A 25,119-nucleotide genomic window follows, 5' to 3' on the forward strand; every position below is an offset into this window, starting at 1 on the left:
TAATAGATGTCCCCTAATGCACTGGTATGTTTACTTTTGTGCGATTTTAACAATACAGATTCTCTTTTAGTGCCTGTGGTTTGAAAATGTAATGCTATGGTTGATTTTATTTTTTTTTTATCACATCGCTCAAGTAAAAACCTACACATAGCATTACATTAGCATAACCTTAGTACGTAGTTATTTTGGTTGAAAAAAGACATACGTCCATCGAGTTCAACCAGTATAAAGTACAACACCAGCCTGCTCCCTCACATATCCCTGTTGTTCCAGAGGAAGGCGAAAAAACCCTTACAAGGCATGGTCCAATTAGCCCCAAAAGGGAAAAATTCCTTCCCGACTCAAGATGGCAATCCGATAAAATCCCTGGATCAACATCATTAGGCATTACCTAGTAATTTTAGCCATGGATGTCTTTCAATGCAAGGAAAGCATCTAAGCCCCCTTTAAATGCAGATATAGAGTTTGCCATAACGACTTCCTGTGGCAATGCATTCCACATCTTAATCACTCATACTGTAAAGAACCCTTTCCTAAATAAATGGCTAAAACGTTTTTCCTCCATGCGCAGATCATGTCCTCTAGTCCTTTGAGAAGGCCTAGAGACAAAAAGCTCATCCGCCAAGCTATTATATTGCCCTCTGATGTATTTATACATGTTAATTAGATCTCCTCTAAGGCGTCTTTTTCATCTGCCATGTATGTGCCCATATAGCCATCCTATCCAGATCCTGTTGCAATATGACACTATCTTCCTGAGAGTTGAGGATTCTGCACAATTTTGTATCATCTGCAAAAATAGCAACATTGCTCACTACTGCATCTACTAGGTCATTAATAAATAAATTGAAGAGCACTGGACCCAGTACAGACCCCTGTGGGACCCCACTGCTAACAGTCTCCCATTTTGAGTACGATCCATTGACCACAACTCTTTGTTTTTTGTCCATTAGCCAGTTCCCTATCCATGCACACAGACTCTTCCCCAGTCCTTGCATCCTCAACTTTTGCACCAGACTTTTGTGGGGAACAGTGTCGAAGGCCTTTGCAAAGTCCAAGTATATCACATCTACAGCATTCCCAATATCCATATTAGCATTCACTACCTCATAAAAGCTGAGCATGTTAGTCAAACAGGACCTGTCTTTAGTAAACCTATGTTGATGCTGAGAAATAAGATTATTTTCTACTATGAAGTCATGTATAGTATCTATTATGTTTGCATCCAACTGATGTTAAGCTTACTGGTCTATAATTTTTTTTTGCCCTTCTTAAATAATGGGAAAACGTGGGCTGTACGCCAATCCAGTGGGACTCTGCCAGTTGAGTCACAAAAGATAAGATAAAGGGGTTTATAACTGAACGTAATTCCCTTAGGACCCGAGGATGCATGCCATCCAGGCCAGGTGCCTTGTCTATTTTTAATTGTAGTCTTGCCTTCACTTCTTTCCTGCGTTAAGTATTTAATATTACAGTTAGAAGATTGAGACTCTTCTGCCTCTGTAATTTGCAACAGTGCTGTTTCCTTTGTGAAGACAGAAGCAAAGAAAGCATTTAATAACTCTGCCTTACCTTGGTCATCCACCATTGAGTTCCCACCCTCATCCTTTAGGAGTCCTATACAGTCAACCTTTCTTTTTTTTTTTTATTTTTTTTTTAGAGTTGATGTACTTGTAAAACTTTTTTTGGGTTAGATTTGATATCCCTAGTGATTTGATTTTCAGCTTCGATCTTTGCCAGCCTAATTTCTTTTTTTTCAATTTTATTGCACTCCTTATAATTGCTTAGTGCAGCCTCGGTCCCCTCCTGTTTTAGGACCTTATAGGCATTCTTTTTCCTCTTCATTTTATCCCTAACCTTTCTATTCATCCATAGAGGCCTTTTTTTTATTCCTAGGCATTTTGTTTCCATATGGGATATACATACTACAATATTGATTGAGAATACGTTTAAAAGCTTGCCATTTCCCTTCAGTGTCCTCCCCTTGTAGTACATTATCCCAGTTCACCAAACTTAGTGCCTGCCTAATTTGATTGAACTTTGCTTTTCTAAAATTCGTAGTTTTAGTGGTCCCGCTGCCCCGTGGCTTATCAGTCACCAGATCAAACGTTATCATGTTGTGATCACTATTTCCCAAATGTTCTTGAACCTGCACATTTTATACATTATCTGGTCTATTTGAAATGATCAGATCCAGTAACGCATTCCCCCTAGTTGGTTCCGTTACCATTTGAGTCAAGTAATTGTCCTGTAGTGCTGCCAGAAATCTGCTGCTTTTACCAGAATGGGTAGCCTCAATACCCCAGTCAATGTCTGGAAAGTTGAAGTCGCCCATAACTATGACCTCATTTTTCCTTGCAGCTTTTTCAATTTGCTGTAGTAATCGCAGTTCTGCAGCTTCATTAATATGAGGTGGTCTGTAGCATACCCCAAAAAGCAATTGGCAACTTTTATTTCCACTATGAATATTTACCCAAACGGACTCCACATCTTCGCAATCTTCCTCCATTTCATCGTTGAGGACAGCTGTAAAAGAATTCTTAACAAAGAGACAAACCCCTCCACCTTTCCTCTTTTTTCTATCCCTTCTAAACACATTGTATACTTTTAAATTAGCTATCCAGTCATGGCTTTCATCCATCCATGTCTCGGTTATTCCCACATTGTCATAGCCTTTGTCATTCAGAATGAACTCTAGTTCGTCTATTTTATTTGCAAGGCTCCGAGCATTGGTTACCAGGCACTTTATATTTTTACCACCACATTTACCAATTTTGTTAACCTGAAATGGGCTACTTGAAGTTTTACCAACCTCCTTAATCTTTACACTGTCCCCACCCCCCTCTCCACCCCCCATAATGTTAGGCTTACACTGTCTTTTTACCTTATCTTGTCTACATATTGCGACTTTATCCTCCCACCTCCCCCCCAGATCCTAGTTTAAAATTTCCTCCAACCGGTTAGCCATCTTCTCCCCCAATGCAGCTGCACCCTCCCCATTAAGGTGCAGCCCATCCCTGCTGTAGAACCTGTAGTCGACTGCAGTCTGCCCAGTTCTCCAGGAACCAAAACCCTTCCTTCCTACACCAATTTCTCAGCCACTTATTTAACTCCCTAAGCTCCCTCTGTCTCTCAGATGTGGCACTGGCAGTATTTCAGAGTACACCACCTTGGAGGTCCTTGCTTTAAGTTGATCTCCAAGTACCTGAAAGTCATTTTTGAGGACCTTCCATCTCCCACTAACTTTGTCATTGGTGCCAATGTGTACCATGACAACTGGGTCTTCCCCAGCCCCACCCAATAATCTGTCAATTCTTTCCGCTACAAGGGCCATTGTGTGCGCTTGTAAAAATAGCTCTACATTTGCTGGTACTGCAGAGACTGAAGGTTTTTCTAGACATGACCATCACTATTGGGTAAAAACGTTGGTGCCGCCACTACAGATAAACTGTGCAGATCTCGGCACTGGAGCCTGCTGATAAGACAGTCTTTCTACTCTTCCTGTCTTGCAGCAGGTGGAGATGCATTCTCACAACCTCACGCCCCAGTATAGAGATCAGCACTCTCAAGCTCCGTACGCAGGCTAGATGCCTGAGGGATTGGGATAGGGTGTCGATTACCACCGGGCGACATGCCTCATACGTGTGTACGAGGCATGTCGCCCGGTGGTGATCGACACCCGATCCCTCGGGCATCTAGCCTGCGTACGGAGCTTAAAAGTGCTGATCTCTATACTGGGGCGCGTGAGGTTGTGAGAATGTATCTCCACCTGCTGCAAGACAGGAAGGAAAGAGAGACGGTCTTATCAGCAGGCTCCAGAGCTGAGATCTGAGTTTATCTGTTGTGGCGGCACCAATGTTATTGCCCAATAGTGATGGTCATGTCTAGAAGAACTCTTGGAGAAGCATGGGATCAGCGATAAATATGCAAGTCTCTGATTTGCTAGTCATGATCCTGTGCTAATGCAGGATGTGGTCACAAAAAATCAGAGCTTTGCAAATCTATCAGGTGTTCAAACAAATCACATGCTTCTCCATGAGTTCTCCTAGACATGGCCATCACTATAGCCCTTTGCTGTATGACAAAATGCACACCATACTCTTTCTACGCATGCCATCATTTTGAGCACTTGTACAAAGTTGCGTTGGCACATTTTAATGGATGGAACTGTTACATTCAAAATGCACCTTTTTAATTCTGCCTTTCTACCTGCAGGGAGGCTGCCAGAGAATGTCGGAGGAAGAAGAAGGAATATGTTAAATGCTTGGAAAACAGAGTCGCTGTGCTCGAAAATCAAAATAAAACATTAATTGAGGAGCTAAAGACTTTAAAAGATTTGTACTGTCACAAAACAGTTTAATTTTTTTTTATTGTATATCTTTTTAGATGAGCTTTTTTTTTTTTTTTTTCTTTTATACCAAATTTTCTAAATTTTACAGAAGGCCACAGACGAAGCCTTTTTTTTTTTTTTTCAAAAACTTTTACAGAGTCATCAAATTGAGATGGGCCACCATGTGTTAATTCTAGCTGCGGTTTGAATGTTATTTTTAGGTAAAATGAAAATATATATATGTATAATAAAACTTTTTAGTTCTTCGATAAGAAAAGAGTAATTTATAAAATTATGTGTTGAACACATATCTGTAATCTTAATTGGGCTCAGAGACCTATGGCTGTATGACTTTATGAAATAAGTCTGGGCCAGTGGCATCCTGGGATTTTTATGCCATGGGCATCCCTACCTTTTTATGAGTTATAATTATTTAAAGTGGATCTGTAATGCCTAGTATACACCATACAATTTTCTGTAATACTGGGCATACACGGTTAGTTTTTTATTATCAATCGAGCCGCTGATGGCTCGATTGATAATATCCGACGTGTCCGATGACCCGCCGGATCGATTCCGCGCTCGATACCGGCGGGCAGGACAAAAGAAAAAACGAAGAGCAGATAAAGAAGCCGCCCGCGGGTACGAGCGGGAATCAATCCGGCCGCGCAATCTATCCTGCGGCTCGATACACGGTACAAAACGTAGCTTGTATCCCCAGCATAATGCTGGGCATAGACGAGTCGACCCGCATCCCCGTGGGCGGCCGGATCGATTCCGGCTCGTCCCCGTGGGCGCTCCTTATCTTCAGCTCGATTCCCCGTTATTGTTCGCCCGCGGGGAATCTATCCGGTGGGTCATCAGAAGAATTCTACCATGTATGCCCAGCATAAGATTTACCTGCCAGATAGATAATTTCCAAGATGTTGGAAATAATCTATGTAACCATTTATCTGCCTAGCAATTAAGCAATGTTCGGCTTAGCAGGAGACAATGCACCAGAGATAATGACCAGTCTCTACCAGTACTTTACAGAAAATAATCTAATTACAGAAAATATAAAGGTGCGTACACACGCACTACCAAATGAGCGGATCGTTCAGAAACCGCCTTATCAGTCTGCCGACGGCGCGCATTCTGTTGGCCAAACACCGCCCAGCGGGAGGGTCCGGTGGACCCGTCGTTGCACTTGGTAGTGCGTGTGTATGCACCTTAACAGAAAATTGTATGGTGTGTATTAGGCATTACAGATACACTATGGATCTATTTCCCTAATTTGTTATATTTCCTTGAAGAGGCAATCCTTTTTATCTAGATGACATGAATTGGCAGTTTTAAAATGGAACTGAAAAATCTACTAAGTTGTAGCTGTTTTAATTTTAGATAGACGGGTTTAACCCTAAAATATGGCCCCAGAACGTCTCCTGCACATAAACATGGAAGGATAGACCTTCTGTACTTCTATTGGTTGGAGCGTAATCAAATATGGTGGGAAGGTGAGCCTAGTTTCTATGCAAATACCGACTTTGCCAAAGTTGGTAATCTTATAGGATTTGGGGATATGTTGAAGCTTTGTTTTTTGAGTACAAGCTATGGTTGCCCAATAAGGCTGTATGTAAAGCACTTAGTAGAATACCTCCAGCTCCCATAGATCTGTGTTTTTAATGGAACCAAACAGCCACTTATGTGCCACGCTGTGTATTCTGCACAGTTGAGATGTCCTTCATTAGATTTGTGATTGGTTTTTGATGGCCATGCATTTCAATGTACTTGCCCTTGCTTGCCGGTATTTAAGATAAACCTGCCATTAGAACATCTGATATAAATAGATGTATGAAGGCACCCAATCGTCCGTTAAATTTCTGCTTTCTCAAAGTTCTTCTTTTGCCTCCCAGATATTACATGAAAGTATCTGTTTTGCACAAGACAAGAGACAAGTATGCTCTTGCATGCCTACCTGATGAGACAACCATATCCTTCAGTGGAATACTGAGGGAAAGGGAATTTTGGATTACAGTGACCATGTGGTGATAGGAAAAGAGTTTTCTGCGGGGTTCCTTCTATAGTAATCCAGTACCAAAGTAGGCACAGTGTTCAGTAAGGGTAAACTACACTCTGCAGCTTTACCACCCTCTCTGTTTTATTAAAAGAATTTGTAGAGAGCTGTCTTTACTGACTGGTAGCGGAATACAGGCAGTGACCATAACTACAAACCCCGTCACTAGTCAGACCATAGACCTGCCTGTGCATCGAAGCAGTGGTTTACATCTACTCAGCTGGGCAGACATGTAGTGAAACAGTACATTTGGGAGTGGCGTGGGACGGAAGACTTGGGCACAGCCGTAGGCCATAATGTGACAGCTATAGCAGTGGTTACTGTGTAATTTGGGCACTGGCAACAGCCAGATCCTGCATTACATAAAGAAAGGTGGCGCGAAAATTTGGGAATAAAGTTTCAGTTGTGAATTATATCAAATATTAGGCAGAAGAAAAGTTAATTCTCGGAGTGCGCCATTTGACCCTGGCCTGCGCCCAAATTTCCCTGCGCCTTTTTAGCTTCTTCATGCTGCACCAATAGGCCTTGTCTCCTTCTTCATACCCCAGCCTCTGCAGTGGTGCAGAGGCTAGCTTTTTAGTCTGGGGGTGTGATGTGGTTTCACAGTGTGTGGTCTTGCACCTTAACTCTAGGCTTATGGAGGCACTCAGAAAACAAAATGCCTAAAACTGTTTAAAAAGGCAACTGTTGGCTTACCTCAAGGTTGCCAATACTCAACGCAATATGAAGGGTCATTTTGTGTGCAGATGTGATGACACGTTTCATGAGACACTGCTCAATTCTTCAGGTCAAAACAGGTCTTTGTGACACGGTTGTTGCATCTGTGCTTAATTCTTTTATACTGTAATGTATAGGTTTCCTGCATCATTCAAGCAAGCCAGCTTTTTTTTTTTTCTTTTTTTTGCTCTTCTGGGGTTTTTTGTTTTTTGTTTTTCTTTTTTTTTGCGCCATATTGCATAGCATGTGGGAGATGATTTATGTTTAGATATTCTGTGTGTTCCATCAGTTTGACCCATCCTGAGGTACCTGGCTTATCTAAGTGAGGATGTATATACCTCATGTTCTTATAGCGGTTGCTTGTTTGGAATGGAAACCCAGGTCTGTGATTTGATGAACGTTTATCAATGTTGGGCTCACGGTACCTCCTGTGTTTGTTTTTTTTGTTTTGTTTTTCTCTGGAAGGTCCCTCCCGGTGCCTAGAGTTCTCTTATGTGATGCACCTTGAGCTGGCATCCCTGGCATCTGGTTAGGAGAATGTGTGTTGTTGAGGGAGGGAGGAGGAACATCACTGTGGTCTATAAAGTAGCTGGATTTCTGCACTGTGAAGTGCAACTGTACCTGTGACAGCTCTCTGCAACCTCTTTTCTCAAAACAAATGCCGCAGGGAAGGTAAAAGGACTAGATAAAATGCAGCTTCACCCTGAAAGGGCGAGTGAGAGTAATATGGAGGCTGTCATATTTATTTCCTTTTACCCAATACCAGTTGCCTGGCTGTCCTGCTGATCTCTGTGGCTGCAGTAGTATTTGGATTAGCCCCATGCTTGTTTCAGGTGTGTGATCTAGTCACAAACTCCTGATCTGCATATGCTTGTTCAAAGTCTATGGCTAAAAGTATTAGAGGCAGAGGATCAGCAGGACAGCCAGGCAATGTGCATTGTTTAACCACTTGAGGACCCACCCTTTACCCCCCCTTAAGGACCAGCGCTGTTTTAGGTGATCTGTGCTGGGTGGGCTCTGCAGCCCCCAGCACAGATCAAAGGGCACTCAGAACGATCAGATCACCCCCCTTTTTTCCCCACTAGGGGGATGATGTGCAGGGGGGGTCTGATCGCTCCTCCTGGCTGGCATTTTGCGGGGGGGGCACCTCAAAGCCCCCCTCCGCGGCGAAATCCTCCCCCTCCCTCTCCTACCTGCCACCCCCGGGAGATCTGGGCTGCACAGGACGCTATCCGTCCTGTGCAGCCAGTGACAGGACGTCCCCTGTCACATGGCGGCGATCCCGGGCCGCTGATTGGCCGGGGATCGCCGATCTGCCTTACGGCGCTGCTGCGCAGCAGCGCCGTACAAATGTAAACAAAGCGGATTATTTCCGCTTGTGTTTACATTTAGCCTGCGAGCCGCCATCGGCGGCCCGCAGGCTATTCACGGAGCCCCCCGCCGTGAATTGACAGGAAGCAGCCGCTCGTACGAGCGGCTGCTTCCTGATTAATTAGGCTGCAGCTGGCGACGCAATACTGCGTCGCTGGTCCTGCAGCTGCCACTTTGCCAAAGCACGGTATAAGCGTGCGGTCGGCAAGTGGTTAAAAGGAAATATGTCAACAGGGTCATAACGCCGCTTTTATGGACTTCTAATTCAAAAAACCTTTCTCCTACGTTTTTTGCCCAGGAGTTTACTTTGTCTAGAAAATACTTTTTCAGCCTCTGGTAGGTGAAAAAGTATGTAAGAAAAGAAAAAAAATGTTATTTGAAAAAAACTTTAGGCTACGTTCACAGTTGAAGCTGCACTGCGTTTTCTGTAAAAACAAATGCAACTCAACAGAACTAAAAAGTTGCACCACACGTTATGCGACCTATAGGTTGCATACAGTGGAGCATACAGTCAACGAAAAGTATGCTTCTATGGCTACAATTCAAAGGCTGGTTGGAAAAAAAAAGTCGTTAAAATACTGCATTCTGTATTTTAAACCTTTTTTGCTAATTCATGAAGATTTTTACGGGTGCGGTAAAAGTTTGGTAATTTACCAAAACCCATGGCTTCAATTCACAAAAACCTGTTCGGGAACAGCAGAGCAGTGTGGAGTGGTCTCTGTTTTGTTACATGCAGTTCGTGCAGTGATGGCATTACACAAGTAAAAGGCATCCCTTTAGAATGTACATGTTTGTTATACTGCCTCTGCTCCCTATATTAGTCTTTATTAACATTTTATTTAATTGCCACAGCTTAGATGAGCTTCCAAGAGACATAACACATGCCATGCTTTGGTGATTTCCCCACTAGCTCCTCTGCTTCTTTAAACAGGAACGTAAAGGGTTAAACATCTGAAGGTCTGTAGGGGGAAACCTCTTTTATTCGGAATCTCTCTCCTACGCTGCCTGGAGGGGTAGAAAAATTCGACCCTCCCGAGAAGGCATCCGATTCTATCACAGGGACTTGCAGGAGACAGGCTGTTGCTGTTGGCCCTCTGCTATATAGCTAATCCCTCTCTGCTTCTGTCACAGCTCCCGCACTGATTTCGACATCCCGGAGCTGCCGGTAATCATCGAACCTGATACTGGGTTTACACAATGCTGTAATCTTGATGAATTGGCATTTGCTGAGGTGTTTACCACACAAGTCGGTAATTTATCTCACTGCTCAGTAATTTCAGCTTGCTATGCGCTAACAGCCTTGATGAATAGACCTGTTACAAAATGCTCTGAAAAATCAGCTGTATTTCAACGTTACCAAATGCGGTAATGCTTGATGAATTAAAGCCATTGCCTCTGTTTATGTCTGTTTATGCACGTGATATATGCGGTAACACACTGCATCTCGCATGTACTCCACGCCCCCCTCCCAAGGTACGTGCCCCCAGGGGCAGTTTTTTTCATTACAGGTTCACTTTAAGATGAGCTCATAAACTCGCATGGCAACTTACCTCTGTGAACGTTGCTTTAAAGAACATTTTGCCTGCTGGGCATTAAAAAGATATTTAAATGATTATTTGTTAAAACCTCTTCTATGAGAAAACCTTAGATCAGTTACTTGAACCAGGGTCGTAGCATCTAATTGTAGATCCACCTTAATTTTGACGTGAGGCAGGACTTCTACTTGCACGAAGCATGCATGCCATGTGTGTGATCTTAGAGGACAAAGGAGAATTCTTGAGAAGGCATTAATATGCGCTGCCATCTTGTTGTCATGGTTCCTTTTAAAACAATGTGAACTCAAGGAATTTTTACAAAACATGACAGTATCTGTACATTGCAATCCACCTTCTACTCAGGCTGTAGTATTAATTGTAGATTTCTATATTTTACGTAAAGGGGTCAATTTTATCCTGTTAAAGACCATAGAATTTCCATAAGGTGGAAACTTTATTTCTCTTATGTAACAGTGTTTTTTCCTTCCATTTTCCGTGTTATTTCAGTTTTATTTTGTATGTAATTGTATGTACATATTTTACCTCATTTTTGGTTAGTCACAGTTTCAGGTTAAGGCTTAGGTTAACTCTGCTCGCTTTGGCAGGCAATATTTGTAATCCTATTTGTGGTGTTTACTTTCTGAAGTATCCATCAGGGCTTTAAGGGGAATTTACTATATTACTATTATATGTGGCACCTAACTTTTAATAGCCAGAAGACTCTCTCGCTCTGTTTCCCTGTCGCTAGTCGTTCTGGGACAGGGACTGACTTGAGTGAAGGTTTTGAAATGTGTTCTGAATTTTGGCTGCGCAGTGTGATTTACATTTTTATGAATAAAATGTGTGATTATTTACTTAATTTCTGTGTGTCCGTGTTTAGTATGTGTTTTGTTTTCCCAATGCCTATTTTTAAAGTGTAATTTTATTTGATAACTGATACTATCCTTTCATGTGCAACTCCTATATATAGTTCTGTTTTCAGGTGTGTGATTGCTAGTTGGACCTGTGCTGCTGTAGTAGACACACAAATGGTAGTGATAGGTTGAGCTATACTTTAATTTTATCAATGACTTCACATTTCTATGGATTCTGAATAGGAGAGCTGCAACAGGTTAGCTTGCAATAGATTAATTGACCCACACCCATTATTTATTATTATTTATTTATTTATTCATTAGCACCTGCTCCCCTAAAAGTCCAAGTCCCAGCAGGGTAGGCATGGCTGCCCTGTCTTGTGCTTATGTTTTAACAGCTGTGGTGGCCTGGCTGTAGCTCTTTTGCCCCTATGCCTGCCCAGCCCATTTTAATGGTGTGAGTAGTGCAGTTTGTCGCACCCTGGAGAAATGAGACTGATGTATACGCATGCATGTGTTCCCTTTAACCACTTAACGACCGCCCACTGCACATGGGCGGCCGGAAAGTGGACCCCGCAAGGACCGCCGCATGTATGAGAAGCCTTGTAGGGGCATGGGCGGAGCGATCGCGTCATCCGTGACGCGATCCTCCGCCGGGGACTGTCTCCGCCCCCCTCGCGCTGTAACCCACCGGCCGTTCGGAAGCGCCGGCGGGTTACTAGCACCCGGATCGCCGCATACAAAGTGTATAATACACTTTGTAATGTATACAAAGTGTGTTATACAGGCTGCCTCCTGCCCTGGTGGTCCCAGTGTCCGAGGGACCACCAGGGCAGGCTGCAGCCACCCTAGTCTGCACCCAAGCACACTAATTTCCCCCCCCTGCCCACCCCCCAGACCACTGTTTGCACCCAATCACCCCCCTAATCGCCCATCAATCACTCCCTGTCACTATCTGTCAACGCTATTTTTTTTTTTTAATTCCCTAAACTGCCCCCTGCTCCCTCCTGATCACCCCCCCCCCCACCCCTTAGATTCTCCCCAGACCCCCCCTGTGTACTGTATGCATCTATCCCCCTGATCACCTGTCAATCACCCCCTGTCACTGCCACCCATCAATCAGCCCCTAACCTGCCCCTTGCGGGCAATCTGATCACCCACCCACACCAATAGATCGCCCGCAGATCCGACGTCAGATCACCTTTCAAGTGCAGTGTTTACATCTGTTCTCTACCCTAAACACCCACTAATTACCAATCAATCACCCCCTGTCACTGCTACCTATCAGATTAGACCCCTATCTGCCCCTAGGGCACTCAATCACCCGCCCACACCCTCAGACCCCAGCCCTGATCACCTCGCCAGTGCATTGCTTGCATCTATTCCCCCCTCTAATCACACCTTGAGACACCCATCAATCACCTCCTGTCACCCCCTAGCACACCTACCCATCAGATCAGGCCCTAATTTGCCCCGTGTGGGCTCCTGATCACTCGGCCAAACCCTCAGATCCCCCTCAGACCCCCTTCCGATCACCTCCCCAGTGCATTGACTGCATCTATTTTCCCCTCTAACCACCCCCTGAGACACCCATCAATCACCTCCTGTCACCCCCCCCCCCCCCCCCCCTAGCACTCCTATCCATCAGATCAGGCCCAATACAACCTGTCATCTAAAAGGCCACCCTGCTTATGACCGGCTCCACAAAATTCGCCCCCTCATAGACCACCTGTCATCAAAATTTGCAGATGCTTATACCCCTGAACAGTCATTTTGAGACATTTGGTTTCCAGACTACTCACGGTTTTGGGCCCGTAAAATGCCAGGGCGGTATAGGAACTCCACAAGTGACCCTATTTTAGAAAAAGACACCCCAAGGTATTCTGTTAGGTGTATGACAAGTTCATAGAAGATTTTATTTTTTGTCAAAAGTTAGCGGAAATTGATTTTTATTGTTTTTTTTTTTTTTTTCACAAAGTGTCATTTTTCACTAACTTGTGACAAAAAATAAAATCTTGATCTATGAACTCACCATACACCTAACGGAATACCTTGGGGTGTCTTCTTTCTAAAATGGGGTCACTTGTGGGGTTCCTATACTGCCCTGGCATTTTAGGGGCCCTAAACCGTGAGGAGTGGTCTAGAAAACAAATGCCTCAAAATGACTTGTGAATAGTACATTGGGCCCCTTAGCGCACCTAGGCTGCAAAAAAGTGTCACATGTGGTACCGCCGTACTCAGGAAAAGAAGTATAATGTGTTTTGGGGTGTATTTTTACACATACCCATGCTGAGTGGGAGAAATCTCTCTGTAAATGGACAATTGTGTGTAAAAAAAAAAAAATCAAACAATTGTCATTTACAGAGATTTCTCCCACCCAGCATGGGTATGTGTAAAAATACACCGCAAAACACATTATACTACTTCTCTTGAGTACGTCGGTACCACATGTGTGGCACTTTTTTACACCCTAAGTGCACTAAGGGGCCCAAAGTCCAATGAGTACCTTTAGGATTTCACAGGTCATTTTGCGACATTTGGTTTCAAGACTACTCCTCACGGTTTAGGGCCGCTAAAATGCCAGGGCCGTATAGGAACCCCACAAATGACCCCATTCTAGAAAGAAGACACCCAAAGGTATTCCGTTGGGAGTATGGTGAGTTCATAGAAGATTTTATTTTTTGTCACAAGTTAGCAGAAAATGACACTTTGTGAAAAAAAAAATACAAAGCAATTTCCGCTAACTTGTGACAAAAAATAAAATCTTCTATGAACTCACCATACTCCTAACGGAATACCTTGGGGTGTCTTCTTTCTAAAATGGGGTAATTTGTGGGGTTCCTATACTGCCCTGGCATTTTAGGGGCCCTAAACCGTGAGGAGTAGTCTTGAAACCAAATGTCGCAAAATGACCTGTGAAATCCTAAAGGTACTCATTGGACTTTGGGCCCCTTAGTGCACTTAGGGTGTAAAAAAAGTGCCACACGTGGTACCGACGTACTCAAGAGAAGTAGTATAATGTGTTTTGCGGTGTATTTTTACACATAATCATGCTGGGTGGGATAAATATCTCTGTAAATGACAATTGTTTTGTTTTTTTTTTCTTTACACACAATTGTCCATTTACAGAGATATTTCTCCCACTCAGCATGGGTAGGTGTAAAAATACACCCCAAAACACATTATACTACTTCTCCTGAGTACGGCGATACCACGTGTGGCACTTTTTTGCACCCTAACTGCGCTAAGGGGTCCAAAGTCCAATGAGAACCTTTAGGCTTTACAGGGGTGCTTACAATTAGGCACCCCCCAAAATGCCAGGACAGTAAACACACCCCACAAATGACCCCATTTTGGAAAGTAGACACTTCAAGGTATTCAGAGATGGGCATGGTGAGTCTGTGGCAGATTTCATTTTTTTTTGGTCGCAAGTTAGAAGAAATGGAAACTTTTTTTTTTTTTTTTTTTTTGTCACAAAGTGTCATTTTCTGCTAACTTGTGACAAAAAATATCTTCTATGAACTCACCATGCCTCTCAGTGAATACTTTGGGATGTCTTCTTTCCCAAATGGGGTCATTTGGGTGGTATTTATACTATCCTGCAATTCTAGCCCCTCATGAAACATGTCAGGTGGTCAGAAAAGTCAGAGATGCTTGAAAATGGGAAAATTCACTTTTTGCACCATAGTTTGTGAACGCTATAACTTTTACCCAAACCAATAAATATAGGCTGAATGGGGGTTTTTTTTATCAAAAACATGTTTGTCCATTTTTCGTGCTGCATGTATACAGAAATTTTACTTTATTTGAAAAATGACAGCACAGAAAGTAAAAAAAAAATCATTTTTTTGACAAAATTCATGTCTTTTTTTGATGAATATAATAAAAAGTAAAAATCGCTGCAGCAATCAAATAGCACCAAAAGAAAGCTTTATTAGTGACAAGAAAAGGAGACAAAATTCCTTTAGGTGATAGGTTGTATGAGCGAGCAATAAACCGTGAAAGCTGCAGTGGTCTGAATGGAAAAAAAGGGTCTGGTCCTTAACCTCCCTGGCAGTAAGCCCGAGCTGAGCTCGGGCTATGCCGCGCAGGAGGATTTCTCCGGCTCTACTGGGGCGATTCGCTTCATTCAAAGTGCTGTGCGCGCAGCCAGCACTTTGCTAGCCGCGTGCACAGCTTGATCGCCGCGGCTCTGCGGCGATCGGCCGCACGCAGCGGCGAAAGAGGGCCCCCCCGCCAGAGCCCTGCGCTGCCCGGACCAATGAGTTCCGGGCAGCGCTATGGGCTGGATCGGGTGCGCCTGACGTCAGGACGTCGGCTGACGTCCATGACGTCATCCCGATCGTCGCCATGGCGACAGGAGAAGCCAAACAGGGGAACGCGTTATATACGCGCTCCCCTGTTTGCTATTAGTGCCGGCGACGATCGCACTAGAGGGACACATGCGCCCTCTAGTGGTTTTTCATGTAGCTACGACTCTGGTAGCTTTACATGAAACAAAAAAATAAATTAAAAAAAAAGGATTTTTGCCAAAAAGAATTAACCGCCAGGGAGGTTAAGGGGGGTAAAGCCCACGGTCCTCAAGTGGTTAAAGGTAGAACCTGATATTGCCGCTGCTCAACCACTTGAAGTCTGTAGGCTTACACCCCTCTAGTGACCAGGCTATTTTTATTTTTTTTTTTACAATTCAGGCCACTGCAGCTTTATGCTGGGCATACACAGCTCGATTTTGCCACTTGATTCTTCTGCTCGATCGATTCCCCGCTCTATTCTGCAGGCGATTCTCTTATCTTCCGCTCTTTTTTTCTTTTTCCATTGTCCTCAATGCAGAATCGAGCGGCGAAACGATTGGTCGTGTTGGAAATTATCCATCGAGCCATCTAAATATCTCAGAATCGAGCCGTGTATTCCCAGCATTGAGGGCTCGCTGCAAGGCTGTTTAACTTGGCACACAAGTTATTCACACACACCTTTTCTGCCCACCAACAGAACTTCCTGTTAGTGGGCTCTGATCGCTGTTGGGATGTTTATTTTTTATTTTTTTTATCAATTTGCCTATTTTTTTTTTTTTAATTCAGACTTTCCCTCTCCCTGCCAGCCAATGACGGCAGTCGGCTGTCATAGGCATCAGCCTATGAGAGCTGATTGCTCTTATGCCTCCCCAGGGGACAGCCGAGTGACACGGCTGTCCCAAGTACAGCACTTCCGTAGATCGCAGCGCTGTACAGTGTAAATAGATGGCGTTCGCTGCTGGGGAGACTCCGTCATTCAAGCGGGGATGCACGTGCATCAGCGTGCGCGATCCCCTGCAAACCACCCCCCCCAGGACTTAATGCCAATTGGTGTTACGCGGCCCTGGGGGTGCCGCCGCGTTCACGCCTATCTGCGTGACGCGGACGTTAGGTAGTTATAGCTCAGGTTCAAGAGCGTGAAGTGTTTCAACAGACGGAACCTCAATGCTGGTGAATTGGTCTAGTACAAAAGTCTGTAGTCCATTTTGGAAACTAAGATTCCCCATTTATTGCAACCTACTGTGTTTCCCCTAAAGTAAGGCGGCATCCCCTGAGAATAAGCCCTAGCAGGAATCCCTAGCATGCTTGAAGTATAAGACATCCCCCGAATGTAAGCCCTAGCAGCAGCCCCACATGACACCAGCAAATCACGCTCAATACCAAGCCTGGATACAGGAGAGCAGCAGTATGTGAGTTCTAAAGTCCAGTATATGTGTCAGGCAATTTGTGTTTTTGTTGGAGCCAGCCCTCCTGATCTGTCCTGAGTAGCATCAGCAGCACTCCACCTCTTCCCAGGACACACAGCTTATCCTATTATAGTTCTGGGAAGCCTGACCGAGTTCTCTGCCTGCAAGAAATAGACTCTTACACACATGAGCAGCAGAATCCGTTTCTTGTATAAGTGAGAGCCAATATCTGCAAACCACAAGCTCTGTGCATGCTGCTTGTGTTTCAGCATGACATGCAGTATATACATTTTTGTATAGGAAAACTACCAGTGTTTTCCCCCCAAAATAAGACATCCTCTGAAAATAAGCCCTAGCACATCTTTTGGAGCAAAAATTAAAATAAGACCGTGTCTTACTTTCAGGTAAACACAGTAGTTGTTTTTATTGCTACCAGAGTTCCATATTGCTGTGAGTATGTGTTAAAGAGAACCCGAGGTGTTTTTAAAGAATGTTATCTGCATACAGAGGCTGGATCTGCCTATACAGCCCAGCCTCTGTTGCTATCCCAAACACCACTAAGGTCCCCCTGCACTCTGCAATCCCTCATAAATCACAGCCATGCTGTGAGGCTGTGTTTACATCTGTAGTGTCAGTCTCAGCTGCTCCCCCGCCTCCTGCATAGCTCCGGTCCCTGCCCCCGTCCCTTCCCTCCAATCAGCAGGGAGGGAAGGGATGCAGGCGGGGACTGGAGTTCTGCAGGAGGCGGGGAGATCAGCAGACTGACACTATAGAGATAAACACAGCCAGCTCTGACAAGCTGTTTGTCAGCTTCGTGGCTGTGATTTTTGAGGGATTGCAGAGTGCAGGGGGAGCTTAGGGGGGTTTGGGATAGCAACAGAGGCTGGGCTGTATAGGCAGATCCAGCCTCTGTATGCAGATAATATTCTTCAAACCCACCTCGGGTTCTCTTTAAGTGCAGAAGGTTAATAATTGTTTGGATGTAAATTGACCACCGCTCTCAGTATTTGCTTTCCCCAGGACCACCTAACGCCAATTTAGCGTCAAGTCCTGGAGGCGGAGATTGCAAGGTATCGCGCATATCCCTGCTTGAATGACTGAGATCCGCTCCGTCATCAGTCTCCCAGCTGCGATCGCCGCTAGGAGACTGTTAAATAACGAAGGGCTGGTAACAAAAAAAAACTATATTTAAAAAAGTAAATACATTAAATATTTATAATAAAAAATCAGAAAGTTCTGTTAGTGGGCATAAAAGGGGGGATCACTTGTGTGTTGAGTTGTATGACCTTGCAGCGAGCCCTTAAAATTGGTAAAAATAGCCTGGTCACTGCGGGAGTGAAGCCTGTGATCCTCAAGTGGTTAAAATCCAAGTCCCAGCATGATGAGTTTGACAAGCTTTGCTTATGCATAGTTGAACCCAGGCTTGCAGCCCTGTTATGCTTGGCTGATGGTGTAATGGTTAAGGGTTCTGCCTCTGACACGGGAGACCAGGGTTCGAATCTTGGCTCTGCCTGTTCAGTAAGCCAGCACTAATTCAGTAGGAGACCTTTGGCAAGTCTCCCTTACACTGCTACTGCCAATAGAGCGCGCCCTAGTGGCTGCTGCTCTGCTCTGGCGCTTTGAGTCCGCAAGGAGAAAAGCGCAATATAAATGTTATTTGTCTTGTCTTGTCTTGTCTTATCCTCCACTATAACATACATTTTGTTTGAAGGCTTATTTACAGTGGGACGTTGCTTTGTAATGTGACATTAAAGTCACAACGCAGCATTACAATGCAACACAAACAAAGGTCTTAACGCAGATTAATGCTGCGTTACTGTCGCATACAGAAGGTACAGTAAGGCATACAGACAATGAAAAGTATGCTTTCCTGCACCTGGTAACGTGCATGTAGATGCAATGCATTACAGCAGTGTGTTACCATGTTGCAATGCGATACTAACGTCGCACTGTGAACGTCCCATAGGCTTATCATTGCAGTGTAGTGAGCTGAGTTACAAAACTTTATAACACAGCTCTGCAATGTGTCACTGTGAATGTAGCCTCAGGGCCAAAAACTACCTTTTTGTCAAGACCTACAGTATAAGTGTCCTACTAGAACATGTATTACATATATACAGTGTATGTGTGTGTATAGATAGATAATCGCAGACTGAGCTTGGCCACTTGAACAAATGGAAGTTCTTTACTGCAGTGTAACTGCACCGCATGTCATAAAAAGAGACCCTGCCATTCAGTGGTATTAACACATTTGCACCCGCCGAAGCGCCTGATGTTGGAAATAGAAATATGTCTGCCGCTGGAGACGCCATCGCCGGATCTTATGCAGCACAACGTTAGCCTCTTTAGATCAGTGTCAAACTACATCACCAGTGCTGTTGTGCCACGTAATATAAATTAATATTTAGGCCCCCTGCACTGCCGCGTGAACTTGTCCTGCCAGGGCATCAAGCTACGCATCAGATCAATGTGTGGGACAATGGACTGGAATAAATTGCAGCTGGATCTCCAGATCTGCATACTTGTTCCAGGGTAGTGAGCCCTGTGGCCAAACCAGTTTTACAGGGTAGCAGCCTGCAGAGCTCCCTCATGAAAGATGTATGATAACACAGGCGATAAATGGGTTCATATATAAAGTTAATGTACTTTATTTCTTAGTAAATTTAGAACAAACTCTTTAATCTACATTCCACTGAATATTGCATCTTCTAAAGCAATATGTCCTATATAATATTCATTAACCATGTTACTACTGTGACTATACTTAGGAAGTGCAGCGTTGTTCCCTCCACCTTGCTTGGCCTTGTGCTGTCACAAGCACCGCCCTCATATGTGAAGCTGGTCATCTGTGTATACATCCAGTTCCCATAATTTGCCACTCGAGTGTAGACTCCAGGATGCTGAGCTTCTGCACAACCATACCCAAAGCTGGTTATGCCTATCTGAAAGAATCTGCTGGTTTCTGGAATATAACACATCAATGGTCCTCCACTATCTCCCTGCAATACCAAATTAAGACTATTTAGTGACACACTTGTGTAATTTTTATGTCAACATTAATTACCCGCATCAAATAAACACTTTATTCCATAAAACTCCTCTTAATTAGTGTTGTGCACTACAAGTAGCTATGAGGATGTAGTGATGTTGTGATCGAAATTTTAATTAGCACTGCCCGCTACAGAAGAGGGATTAACTTGCCCATGCCACCTCCTTAGCAGATGTGCTCCACTCGTGTTCCAAGTCACTCCCATGCTTTCTTCTGTGTTTAAGGAGGAAGCATAGGAGTGATGTGAAGCGCGAGTGGAGGGCGTTGGCGAAGGCGGGCTGTCAGAATTATAGCGGTTTTATTTATGCAGGAAAAGCTGTCGTGTATGTTATAAGTTTTAATGTTTTATGCAAGATTTCATTGTGAAACTGTAAAGAGTACTTTTAGAGTACTTTTTTTAATATATTGCTCTGAGACATCTCAGCATATTCCAGGCTGTGAAGCTTATAAGATTATTCTAGTTACAAGAAGCCAAAACATACTTTGTGTATGTTACAAGAATCTTTCAAATGTCAAGGTTAGACGGCACTGTATGTGCAGACAGAAAAGCAAGTTTAAAAGTCACACAAACCAAATTTTATGCAATACTATGCAAAGCATGCACGCAGCACTGGAGAACCCCAATCTCCATAAGAAATCTATAAATACAGAGGGGCTGCAGCACACAACAGTAAAACAGTGATAGGTGCTCTTGGTTACGCTTTAACGTGTTTAAGCTCACCAACTGCGCCAAAGTGTGACTCACCAGATCGGGGACACTTTGGCACAGTTGGTGAGCTTAAACGCGTTAAAGCGCAACCAAGAGCGCCTATCACTGTTTTCCTGTTGTGTGCTGCAGCCCCTCTGTATGTATGTATATCTATCTATATATCTATATCTATATCTATATCTATATCTATATCTATATATATATATATATATATATATATATATATATATATATATATATATAAAATCTATCTATCTATCTGGTTGACTGTTTTGTCCCAGACATTGAACTTCCAAACAGTAAACAATATCATTTATGACGCATTTCTGATAATGTGTCCTTTTGGAATTTCCTCTATATCATCTGGAGATAGAACTTTGATTTGGGAAGTTCCTTTTAAGGCTTGTTCAGACTCTGACATGCCTAGTGGATGATCTGCATAATCAGGCCTCTGTATGTAGCTTGGTACTGGCCTCATTGGAGTCAGTGGATAATATGGTTTGAGTTTTCCAGTGTATCGATAGCCTGGCCAAGGATCCGTGTTGGCTTCTCCTTCCATCGTCCATGGTGAAACCAGATGTTGTTTACCTTTGTCATCTTTTGCTTTTTTGTGAAGTAACTTGTGTGTTGCCCAGCTTCCCCGGAAACATTCCTGCGAGCAGAAATACGAGCCCTGGATACCCAGCTTGATGCACGTCGGGCATTGCAGCTTGGCCTCGCTAGTGCAGTCTGCCGTCTCGCACACTCTGCTCTCCACCGCCGCCATGCTTCACTCCTTTTGGAATTTCAACAACTTTACAAGGTTTTTTCTATTCTCCCGTATTTAGGACAATTATGCCATCTGGCGGTTTCATAGTCTTATAAAATTATTATCAATACAGATTGTTATTTTCATGATGAAATGGTGACCTCTGTCGGTGGAAATATTATATGTATATCTTTTTAAGAAAGCCAAATATATAGAACATGATTTTATATTATTACATTTTATTGTGCAATTATATCTTATATCAGTGGTGCTCAACCTTTTTTGGCCCGAGGGCCGAACTTCAAATCAAGAAAAATCTCGAGGGCCGGAACACATGCATACAAAATTTCGATGTAAAACTTTTAACGTTTTTCTAGTAACAGTTAACATGGTGTTGGAAATGGAAAGAAAACGACAATATAAGAATTGTTGTACTCACCATTTGATGTACATTTTCTTAATGAGAAGTTTGCGGCTGTTTTCAGAAACCAATTTCTGGATATTTGGCTCCAAATTTGTAACATTTATTCTTAATACAGAATGAAGATGATCATCTGTGATGCGAGAACGTGAGCCATTTTTGCCCTTTTCAGCACTGAGAAAGTTTGCTCACAGACATAAGTACTGGCAAAAGTTGTGACCATTTTCAGGCCGTGTTTCCGCAAATTTGGAAAGTCCTGCAGTGGGAGTTCCACATAAAATTCAGGTAGCAACTTTTCTCTAAAGTTGTCCTGCAGCGATGTCTGGCATTGTAACTCAATCAGTTCCAGTTGTAAATCACTTGGTGCAGTGGAAACCTCAACTAAAAATGGGTTTTTAAACAAACGGATTTCATTCTTGAGGCTGTGAAAATCTTCAAACCTTTCTTCAAAACTTTCATTCAGCAGCTTCAAAAGTTGAATCATTTTTCTCCTTGGGAAGGGACTACTCTGTTCTTGTCGCAAGGCAGCGCAGGTTGGAAAGTGCACCAATATTCCTTGTTCTGCTTGTTCTATGAACAGTTGCAATTTAGTTTTAAATGCACTTATGTCTGCATACACATGACAGATAAGTTTGTTTATGCCTTGCAGCTTGACATTGAGCTCATTCAAATATTCCGTCAAATCGCAGAGAATTGCCAAATCCCATAGCCACGAGGGATCGCCAAGCTCAGGAAGTTGCTTTGATTTTCCAGTCATAAAGATATTGATCTCGTGTCGCAATTCAAAAAAGCGTTTCAATACCCTTCCCCTGCTCAACCAGCGGACTTCACTATGATAAATGACATCTTCGTGTTCTGATTCCATTTCATCTAGTAATTTTCTGAAAGTTCTGTGATTCAGTGCATGGGATCTTATGAAGTTAACAGAGTGAACAACTACTTTCATCACATGTTCCAAATTCAACTGCTTCCCACAGAGATTTTGCTGATGTATAATGCAATGGAGCCCCAATGGTCGAGAACCATTTGATTCGATCACCTTTTGACTTACTCTTGCAACCAACCCATTGTGCCGTCCAACCATGCTTTTTGCACCATCCGTAGTCACTCCTACTAATTTACTCCAGTCTAGCGCAAGGTAATTGATCACTTCTGACACTTCTCTGAACAAGTCTTCACCAGTAGTTGTTCCATGCATGCTCTTCATTGCTGCCAGTTCCTCAGTAATTTCAAACATAGGGGTAACACCACGAATAAATACTAACAATTGAGCAGTGTCACTCACATCTGTAGATTCATCAGCTGCAATTGAAAACATTACGAACTGACTTGCCTTTTTCTTTAGCTGTAGCTGAAGATCGCTTCCCAAATCTTCCACCCGTCTCGTGATAGTCATACGCGACAAGCTAACAGCTTCAATTTCACTCTTTTTTTCCGGGCACAGTTCTTCCACTACAGCCAAGATGCACCTTTTTACACATTCACCTTCAGAAAATGGTTTGGCTTCCCTACTCAATATATGAGCCACTCGAAAACTTGCTCTGACTGCTGCTATATTCTCTTTTCTTTTTTGATTGAACATTTTTGGTATTCCACCAAGTTCTTCACGCAATTTGGCAATTTTCTGCAAACCAACATATTCATCATACTTAGCCTTATGTTTTGTTTCATAGTGTCGTTTGACATTGTACTCCTTAAACACTGATGCTGTATACTTACAGATGAGACACAATGGTTTATCTTCATGTTGTACGAAAAAATACAAGTTTGTCCACTTCTCTTGAAAATTTCTGCACTCTGAGTGCACCTTCAGCTTTTTATGAACCGACATTGTGCCACTTACAGGGCCTGTAGTGTGCCCGTGTATGTGCAGAGGCAGATTAATGCAGCAATGGTATCAGAGTCCAGTACGGTACCTGGGTGTATGCACAGGGCAGATTGATGCAGCAATTGTATCAGAGTCCAGTACGGTACCTGGGTGTATGCACAGGGCAGATTGATGCAGCAATGGTATCAGAGTCCAGTACGGTACCTGGGTGTATGCACAGGGCAGATTAATGCAGCAATGGTATCAGAGTCCAGTACGGTACCTGGGTGTATGCACAGGGCAGATTAATGCAGCAATGGTATCAGTCCAGTACGGTACCTGGGTGTATGCACAGGGCAGATATTAATGCAGCAATGGTATCAGTCCAGTATGGTACCTGGGTGTATGCACAGGGCAGATTGATGCAACAATGGTATCAGAGTCCAGTACGGTACCTGGGTGTATGCACAGGGCAGATATTAATGCAGCAATGGTATCAGAGTCCAGCCTGTAGTGTGCTGGCTGAGGAGGCTGTCAGCTCTGCTGAGGAGGAACAGAGGCCTAATTACTCACACGTGGCCTGCCTGTAGTGTGCTGGCTGAGGGGGCTGTCGGCTCTGTGTGGGCCTGAGGGGGCTGTGGGCCTGAGGGGGCTGTCGGCTCTGTGTGGGCCTGTGGGGGCTGTCGGCTCTGTGTGGGCCTGAGGGGGCTGTCGGCTCTGTGTGGGCCTGAGGGGGCTGTCGGCTCTGTGTGGGCCTGAGGGGGCTGTCGGCTCAGTGTGGGCCTGAGGGGGCTGTCGGCTCTGTGTGGGCCTGAGGGGGCTGTCGGCTCTGTGCTGGCTGAGGGGGCTGTCGGCTCTGTGTGGGCCTGAGGGGGCTGTCGGCTCTGTGTGGGCATGAGGGGGCTGTCGGCTCTGTGCTGGCTGAGGGGGCTGTCGGCTCTGTGCTGGCTGAGGGGGCTGTCAGCTCTGTGTGGGCCTGAGGGGGCTGTCGGCTCTGTGTGGGCCTGAGGGGGTTCCCCGCGGTGTCCTGCGGAGGAGGAGAGGATAGGGTGGTATTGTGCCTTAGTAATTATGCTGAGGACGGAGGCTGCCCGCGGAGGGAGAGGATCGGGTGGTTATATGCTGAGGACGGAGGCTGCCCGCGGAGGGAGAGGATCGGGTGGTTATAGGCTGAGGACGGAGGGAGAGGATCGGGTGGTATTGTTACAGACCGTTATCCTTGCATCGGCATTCGGCAAGTAAGTAGTTCTGCGCATACACCCGCGTGTGCTGCGTATTCAGCCCCGGGTAGCGCTGGGATAGTTAGAAAGCCTTCCTCATTGGTTACTGCAGGAACCTTCCTCCAATAGGAATCAGCCTGATTCCTATTGGAGGAAGGTTCCTGCAGTAACCAATGAGGAAGGCTTTCTAACTATCCCAGCGCTACCTGGGGCTTAATACGCAGCACACGCGGGTGTATGCGCAGAACTACTTACTTGCCGAAAGCCGATGCAAGGATAACGGTCTGTAACAATACCACCCGATCCTCTCCCTCCGTCCTCAGCCTATAACCACCCGATCCTCTCCCTCCGCGGGCAGCCTCCGTCCTCAGCATATAATCACCCGATCCTCTCCCTCCGCGGGCAGCCTCCGTCCTCAGCCTTTAACCACCCGATCTTCTCCCTCTGCAGGACACCTCCGCGCGGGCCACATAAACAGGCCTCGCGGGCCACAAATGGCCCGCGGGCCGTAGGTTGGGCACAGCTGTCTTATATGATTAATTGTTTTAAGAAGAATTATATAATAAGCTTTATATTTAAATTAGTATATTAGAAGCCCTGTGTA

General features: G+C 44.3%; 2 protein-coding genes across 5 annotated transcripts in view; one reads left to right on the top strand and one right to left on the bottom strand.

Moving 5' to 3' along the window:
- Window positions 1-10,868, top strand: part of ATF1 (activating transcription factor 1) — a 355,624-nt gene extending 344,756 nt beyond the window's left edge. For all 4 annotated transcript variants that reach the window (XM_068267353.1, XM_068267350.1, XM_068267349.1 and 1 more), the window contains one exon: window positions 4,216-10,868. In XM_068267353.1, coding sequence (XP_068123454.1) covers window positions 4,216-4,360 — 145 coding nt within the window. In that variant the 3' untranslated portion in view covers window positions 4,361-10,868. The remainder of the gene's footprint in view (window positions 1-4,215) is intronic.
- Window positions 10,869-19,185: 8,317 nt separating this feature from the next.
- The window catches only part of TMPRSS12 (transmembrane serine protease 12), a 42,123-nt gene continuing 36,189 nt past the window's right edge, over window positions 19,186-25,119 (bottom strand). Inside the window, exon 5 of the mRNA XM_068267354.1 lies at window positions 19,186-19,560. Within this exon, the coding sequence (XP_068123455.1) occupies window positions 19,285-19,560 (276 nt within the window). The 3' untranslated portion in view covers window positions 19,186-19,284. The remainder of the gene's footprint in view (window positions 19,561-25,119) is intronic.

This window comes from Hyperolius riggenbachi, chromosome 2, assembly GCF_040937935.1.
Source record: "Hyperolius riggenbachi isolate aHypRig1 chromosome 2, aHypRig1.pri, whole genome shotgun sequence".
Lineage (NCBI taxonomy): Eukaryota > Metazoa > Chordata > Amphibia > Anura > Hyperoliidae > Hyperolius > Hyperolius riggenbachi.